This window comes from Galeopterus variegatus, unplaced genomic scaffold, assembly GCF_000696425.1.
Source record: "Galeopterus variegatus unplaced genomic scaffold, G_variegatus-3.0.2 Scaffold3265, whole genome shotgun sequence".
Classification (NCBI taxonomy): Eukaryota; Metazoa; Chordata; class Mammalia; order Dermoptera; family Cynocephalidae; genus Galeopterus; species Galeopterus variegatus.
The window spans coordinates 290,776-299,105 of NW_007729376.1; the positions used below are offsets into that span (position 1 = coordinate 290,776).

General features: G+C 38.7%; 1 protein-coding gene across 1 annotated transcript in view; it reads left to right on the plus strand.

Moving 5' to 3' along the window:
• Positions 1-638: 638 nt before the first annotated feature.
• WIF1 (WNT inhibitory factor 1) overlaps positions 639-8,330 on the plus strand; it is a gene marked incomplete at its 3' end in the record, with an annotated part of 67,643 nt that continues 59,951 nt past the window's right edge. The window contains exons 1-2 of the mRNA XM_008584460.1: positions 639-923; positions 1,417-1,556. Of these exons, the coding sequence (XP_008582682.1) occupies positions 776-923; positions 1,417-1,556 (288 nt within the window). The remainder of the gene's footprint in view (positions 924-1,416; positions 1,557-8,330) is intronic.

Sequence of the window (8,330 nt, forward strand, 5' to 3'; positions counted from 1 at the left end):
CCCTACTCCCAGGGGGTCAGGTACAGTTATCTAAATCCAGGGCCCAGGGAACTGTGCCAGGCACTGCCGGGTTATCAGGGAGACAGGCGGACCTCCGCACCTGTTGGGCGTCGGGCGATTGAAGAGCGAACTCCCTGCGTGTCGAGCCAAGCCGAGCGCCTGCCGTCAGCACCACTGGACAGTTGAGTCTCGGGTTTTAACTGGATGGGAGCGCGCAGTGTCAAGGGAAGACTGGATTTGCAGAAAGGGGAGTGACCCTGGCGGACAGGGAGCAGAGGGGGACACGCGCCTTCAGTTAGCGCGGGGTAGAACGCGAGTTGTCAGCAGCAGCAGCGCTAGCGCTCCATCAAGCCCAGCCCGTCCGTTCATTCGTGCCTCCCCTGGAGGAAGGGGACGTCCTGGGGGTCTGAGTGACGTACTGGGGATCCCTTTGAGTGCCCTTCTCCGCATCCTCCCAGCACCGCGGCTTGAACTTGGCCCTCCAGGGACCCCGCGCGGCCCCGGGCTCTGCCAGTCTTGCGTCTCTGCCCTCCCCGCCGCCGCGCCCCCTGCTCCTGCGTGGCTCCCGCCTGCTCGTCCCCTCCCTCCCGCCTCCCTCCTCCTCTTCCTCCTCCTCGTCCTCCTCCTCGTCCTCCGACTCTCCCTGGCTCACTCGCACCCGAGCCAGGAGGCTACGCGCCCAGCAGCGGGAACGGCTCTGGCTGAGGGAGCTGAAGCCCAGTTGGGTAGGTGCGGCAGAAGGAGTCTGACCACCCGCGAGGAGGTCCCCAGCAGCATGGCCCGGAGAAGCGCCTTCCCTGCCGCCGCGCTCCGGCTCTGGAGCCTCCTGCCGTGCCTGCTCGTGCTGCGGGCGGATGCCGGGCAGCCGCGGGAGGAGAGCCTGTACCTGTGGATCGATGCCCACCAGGCGAGAGTGCTCATAGGTAAGGCCCCCGCCTCCAGCACCTTCCCCGGCCTGTGTCCTCTCCCTCTCCACTCTTCCAGTAAAGAAGGAGGGATCCGTGCAGTTTGTATGTCGTAAAACTTAATTTCCCAGGACGATTGCTACCCCGCTTTCAATCAGATATTTTTCCATCTGAAAGCTTATGAACTTCTCTCTCAGGAAACCAGCTGATGTGGTGTTCTGTTCATGCCGTTGCTAGCTCCACAGCCCTGCGTTTTTAGGTGCACCCAGCATTTGGTTGCCTCAGTCACTCCGTGTCCTAATAGTCCTTTCCCCTGAAAGCGTGTATCTGTTGACATCATGCTTATACAGAGGAAAACTAATCGCAGTAGCATTGTTGGTTCCAAAGGCAGGTGGTTTGTGAAAATAATGACCAATACCAATTCTTTGGTTTTCTTTTTGTATGGAACTTATGACTTGGATTCTTTCAAGTTTACCTAGTTTGATAGTTTTGTTTATTGTTTAAAAAACAGGATTTGAAGAAGATATCCTGATTGTTTCAGAAGGGAAAATGGCCCCCTTTACACATGATTTCAGAAAAGCACAACAGAGAATGCCGGCTATTCCTGTCAATATACATTCCATGAATTTTACCTGGCAAGCTGCAGGGCAGGTAAGTTCTGATAACCAGAAATAGTGGAGAAAATTGCCCCTTAGTAGTTCCACTGCCTGATGGCAGGTAGAAATAATATTGAATAGCAAATGTAGTCTTGTACATTTCACAGTTTTAAAGAGTAATTTCTCATCTGATCGACAAAACAAATAAAAGAGGAATTCACATTTATTTAAAGTTGTAACATCAATTGAAGATTCTCAAAAGAAAAAGGTAAGCAGTGTGCCTAAGCTCACTATTTGATAAGACTCAGTGTATTGAGGTTGCTGGAAATATAGACTTCAAATACCAACATCACTGTGTTTCTGTGATCATTGACATTAAAATTTATCATAATATTTAAAAGTCTGTAGTATGTACTAATCACTTGTGACATTATATACTTTACAACAAGTTTTAAAGTCTGTAAGCATTTTTGATATTGTTCATTTTTAAAAGTTGGTATGTTGAATAATATCCATTGGAATGTGTATGCTAGATATTTCTGATAGAAGTTCATATGCTCAAAAGGTGTCATGTAAAAACATAAAATATTGGAATCTATTGATTTTTATTTTCAGTTAGCATTTAGATACTTTCATATGGAAAAAGAAAACTGCAACCCATTTTTATGAAGAAGCATTTCTTTTATTAGCATATTAGCATATTTTGTATGTTGTTCCCTTTCGTACATTTTCAGTATTACATGAGTGGCTTCTAATTTTGGAAAGAAAGGGAGAACAAAATGCTCATGTGAGCTGAATTTATTTTGTGCAGTTGGACAATATAGAGGACAAATGGTAACAATAAATTCATTAGTTGGTAAAATGTATCTACTATGAAAATCATTTTGCTTATAATTAAAACCACATTTTCAGAACTTTTTAAATTCTAAAATTACTTAAATGGCTATTTCAAGAGGGATGTGATCCAGAAAATGCTTTATAAAAAGTATTTTGAATTGACAAACCACTTTGATTCCCTCTAATTACCTGTTATGGTATGGGCATGACCATTTTAGCTGTCTTTTTTTCCATCAGGTCTGTTCTCTTTTTTCTCTTCTTCTCCTAAAATAGATCAAATCTAGATCCTTCAACACTTCAATTGGTATGTGGTTAAAAAAAGAAATGACATTTTGGATCCACTAAGGCTGTAATAGGAAGGTCATTTATTCTAATACCCTATTTTGCAGATAAATTCATTGAGGCTTCTATTGCGTATGGGAATTATTCCTTTTCTCCCTACAGTTCTCTCTTTATAGACACTTTATGGGCAGTTACCTTTGGAATATTGTGAAATCAGTAATAAATCAACGAATGGCCTTTCATTATCTCCTTTTCTTTTCACCTGAATCTACTTACTTATGATTGACCACTTATGAGATGGGCCCAATATTAATTCTGTATTTTTAAAAAGATATTTTTTGACCTATATTTTTATGGATCCATAAGAACCAATAGAAGGTAATTCGAATTGAACCCCTCTAGCTGAAAGGGTTTAGTAAGTGTAGGAGAAGCAGAAAATACCAATGGCATTTTTCTTTTTTTTTTTTTTACATATGAATTTGTCTTCTGACAAATGGAATTTGAAGCAAAGGCTTAAATTTCATGTTATCTACCTTATTGCTTTATAGCATAGTGCATGCTTTTGAAAATGGATTTACATAACAATCACAGGAATATGTCCTGTAGGGGATTAGAGAAGATAGAGGAACTGGCATGAAAATGAAGCTTCTACATCTTTTCTCTTCTGCTTAGGTGTTGATCACCATGTGGATTATCTCATTATGCAGGATAATGTTAGCACCTCACTTAAGTTATCTCACTCTCTATGCTCAGTCTGCTCTGGATGGGTTATTGCGGATAACCACAAGAAATCTGGTGTCTGTTTTTCTTAGAGAAGGCAGGGGGAGGATCTGCACAATGCCAAACACCAAGATGTTTTAAAATATTATTTAAATATGACTAACTTTATTCACTAATGCTATGTGATTCCAACACCATAATTTTTGAAATGCATGGAAAGTTTGAAGATGAGAAAAATAATGACTTCAATACAAATTAAGTACTTTGAAAGGCATCTGTGGCTAAAGCCAAACCACATCAAAACATTTACATGGAAAATGAAAACTTGGTTCCAGTATCTAGTTATTTCATCCAAATGATATCAATCATTTAGGCGTTTCAATAATACATAAACAAAATACATAACTGATTAATGAAATTTAAATTGTATATTTAAGTGTTTTGGCAACACCTGGACAAAGTTGAAATAACTTTCGGGTTGAAGACCTTGTAGAGGCAGTAGGGTGTTATCTACTTTCAATAAAGTATTAGTCCAGAAACCCAAAGTGTTCTTGGGTCGTTTAAAATACATCTCATGTTCTACTTCAAACAAATGCAAATAAAAATTACAGTAAGATTCATTTCCTCATGTCAAGTTTGTCAAATCTTTTTTTAAAAGCGTTTTTAGTAAGTGGAGATTTGTGCATCCCCGTATGCTGCTGATGTGCGCGTCAGACTTTTTGCAGGGCAATTTGACTCTGGCAAAAGATTTGATATAGATCCTTTTTGGGAAACTTTATATCCAGAGATTTGTCCTAAGGAAATAGTCGTGGACACAAATAAAGATTTAGGTCTGAGAATGTTTCTCATCATGCTGTTTATAAAAGTAAAAAAAATGGACACAATGTAAATGGAGGTCCAGTGATAGTGGCAGAAGAACACAGTGAAGCAATAATAGTAATATTCTAGACATCTATTTGAGGCCATGAAAGATGTTCATGATAAATTAAGTAGTCTATAACATAGACTGTTTGATTTCATTACAAAATATGTTGGCAGACATAGGAAAAGTTGTCTAATCAACATCCAATCCGCCAAGGTGTAAATATTGGTTACATCTGCATCTATTATATTCTGGTTTTTCCACAATGATTATGTATCGATTTGTAATTTAAAAAATTTACATTACCTGTGTATAAAAAATTGTATGAGTTTAAAATTGTATGGTCTATATTATAAATACTTTACATTTATCATCTGGTGTTATTTCTGTACTACACATCATAAAACAAATGGTTTTTATGGTGATCATAACTATGAAATTGTATGAGTTTAAAATTGTATGGTCTATATTATAAATACTTTACATTTATCATCTGGTATTATTTCTGTACTACACATCATAAAACAAATGGTTTTTATGGTGATCATAACTATGGAGACCAAAGAATTCACTAATGTTTGTCTGATTCTTGCCAGTTTCTTTTGAGGTTCCCCAAAATACATTTTAGAAGGCTTTCCTGACCGAAGTCCTTTTACCTGACCTCTCTCTCTCCCTGCAATTCTCATTTTCTATGGACAATCTTGCCTCTATTTTATCTACCATTTAAAATACTCATTTTCTGACATGCCTCTTCTCAAGGTTTTTAGATGAGAGAAGAATTTCTACTAAAGAGGCCTAAGCTTTAAGGATTTTTAGTAATTAAGGGAAAATGCCTGTTATTATTGTATATAACTTTTTAATAGTTGATATTTTTCACTGAGGCATGCCTTATTCTTTTTCCCTAAATTCGAGACAGGCAGGGGCCATAGCAGCCATTTCGGTTTTCTAAATTAGGCACTAATTAAACATTTTATTTGGAAAATAACCCTTTCTAAACCCAATGGCTTTCAAGTAAAAATTTAATGAGAAGTTTTGTAGACAAATCTGAATTCTAACATTAGGACACCACTGCTGATTTCCATATGAACCAATTTGGTGTAGGGTCAAAATGTTTTATTTATAAAGCTGAAACAAATAGGTCTTTATTTATAAAGATCATATAGACTTGATCTTGATAACTATAGTGTGTTCTATCACCTATACAAACCTGCTAAGGTACTATGAATCTAGTATTTAATTAACAGGGCACCTCTTTTTATGTTGCTTTTTTAGCAGTGGCAATGGATTTATGCTGAGCCATTTGTACTAGTTTTCCAACCTCCTTGTGACCAAAGACCTTGGATTTCTGAGATGAATGGCAAGTGTTGAGGTGAAATTGGTGTCTGTGGAACAGAAATTCTCTAGATGAAGATAACCAACCAGTATTAACTTCAAACCCATCACTTGGATGACTAAGCAAGCTCTAGCCATCTGTACCAAATGTTAGATGTTCAGAGGTTAGAGTACACTTTTTATTATGTATAGTGTACAGAATTCTTATAACCACTAGAAGTCAGTGGTGTAGCTTCATTTTTCTCAATTTCAAGACATTTGAAAACAAAACTTTAAAGTATTGGAAAGGAAGAGGAGAATTTTGTTTGCTTGGGGACGTGAGAGGTCATGTGTATATTGTAGAAGAGTTGACTTTATTGAGTTAAACTGCAGAAATGTGCTCCTTTGTTTTTATGTATGAACATTGGAAATAGAAAATATTAGATATGATATTTTGATACAGTGTATCAAGTGAAACATTTTCCAACATGTTAGGTTAATTATAAGTGAGTTTATGACCCTTATTAGCTTCCTATCAATTAAAAAGAATTATTGAAAATTGTCAGAAATAATAACAATAGTAATTGCTAGAAATAATAACAATAATAATTAAAAATCAAGTATAAGCAAAGCTTGAGAACTTTGCTTGGATAGTGGTGCCTTTGTGAATGATTCAGTACCACCCAAATTCAGCTTTAAAGTAAGGAAAGTCCCATTGTAAAAGGGGGCATCAGAAACAGGCCATTTCTCTGACAACTGACTCACAGTTTTGCTAATTAAAAAAATAATAATAATAATAATTCTACTGACATGTTTCTGTAAAATCAACTGGATAACCTAACTTCATCATTAAAATGTCCCTAAAGCCTCAGATAGCTTGTTTTTTAGTGTGGTATTTGAAATGATGAAACACTGGTTCCATTAAATTGGCTGCAGTTTACAGTCTTGAGTTTCCCATTGGACTGGAATTAAGGAGACCTGTATTAAAATGTTTTTTTCCTTCCTATTTCCCCTTGAGAAAAATCAAAGAAAAATAATAGCGGGTGAATTAAAATTCAAATACTTCCTCTCCATCTTCAAAGGAACTGCCAAACACCCTTAAACACCTCTTTCCAACTCTGAAGTTATGGTAACACTTATTATTATTATTTAAATCCCTTAATGTGTACTGTCCACGTTTTTTCCTAATGGAGTTATGATTGTTATGGTAGTTACGACCCAAGTGGTTTCATACCTTTGCCCTCCTGGGATTTGCCATCATATCTTAGTGGTAGTTTTATGTCACCAAATGGGAGAAATGCCTCATTTTCTGACCCCTGTTCCATGGTTTCAAAGTGGGAATGTGAATATGTTTACATACTGTGGGCATGATTTTCTTTAAGGAGGTACTCATATCAAAAGCACAGCTTTAAACCTTTAATGTTTAGATTCGGCTATGCTGTGGTATTTTGCATTGTGGTGTTGTGGACATGCCACTAGGGATCAAAGAGTAATTCTGCAGAGAGCCCATTTCATTTAGCAAAGCAGGCATGTGCCAGCCATCTGTTGTATCTTCTGATAGAAAACAGCAGTTAGTTTCTCAAACTTTTGCCAGAAAAAAAAGTCTTTATTGCTTAGAAGAGATGAGTTACAAGGTACCTTGTAAGCCACATCTGGTTCTATAGCAATTTACATGGCATAAATATAAACTCTGCTATGTCTTCCTTCCACGGTGGTGTAAAAGCACATTAACAGACCCTTCACCAGTATCTTCCTTGTTTATTCCTGATTTTAAATTGCTTGCATCAATAAAAGTCTTTTAAATTGTTGTGGTGAAGCAGAAAGGTATGACATTCAATAAAGCATTTTGTTTTTGATTATGCTCATTTAACTTAACTGTCCCTGATAGATAAAATGAGTGTTGTGAGGGAAAAACTTTGAGGATTAAAAGTTTAGTGAAAATGTCCATCCTGTTGCTGGATCCCTGGAGGAGTCCTTGCCAGATCAGGGCTGCTTCCGCTGCAGTAATTTGGCCAACTCACTATAGTAACATGGGAGCAACTTGGTAACATTCCTATGGCCGATTGGTGGATGGGGAGTTGTTCTCCCCTGCAGCGTTTCTCTCTGACTCAAGCACTCGATCAATAATCACATAGCGAGGCACAGAGCATACAAAGAGGAATAAACCCTGTATCTGCCCTCGGGAAGCTCATAGTCTAGAAACAAATACTGTACTACACCATTTCCTTATGGGATTTGAGCATCCACAGATTTTGGTATTTGCAGGAGTCCTGGAACCAATCCTCTGCATATGGAGGGCTGACTGTATTTATCACACTCATCCAAATGAGGTTAGAAAGTACAGGATTGGCTGACCACACAAAGGAAGCCACTCTTTTTCCTGCCTGGGGGAGGAAGGGAGCCAGGGGCACTTCACTGAGCTCACTGAGCAGGTGATATGTGAAATATTTCCCAAAGGGGAAGTCAGATCTGCAAGGGAGGAAAATGTCTTCCAAGTGCACAGAGGTCTTAAAAGAAAAGGCACACTGTAGGTGATCATGAGGAGCTTGTATCTCATCTGAGAGGTTAAAAAAAAAACAGTGACGGAGAGGTCTGTGCCAAACATTGGAGAAGGGGTCTAGGGAAGAGAAGTAGAAGGAAGAAACAAGTCAGAGAGGGAATGGACTCAACATCTTGCAAGCTTGTCCCAGGGAATAAATCTTTGATTATGTGCTGGGTAAATGGCAGCTTTTCCATAACCGTCATTTAGCTCTTCTCTCTTACTAAGCTTTTGGAAGCATTTGTGATGATTAGTGTCAGATCCAGGTTAATTTTTTT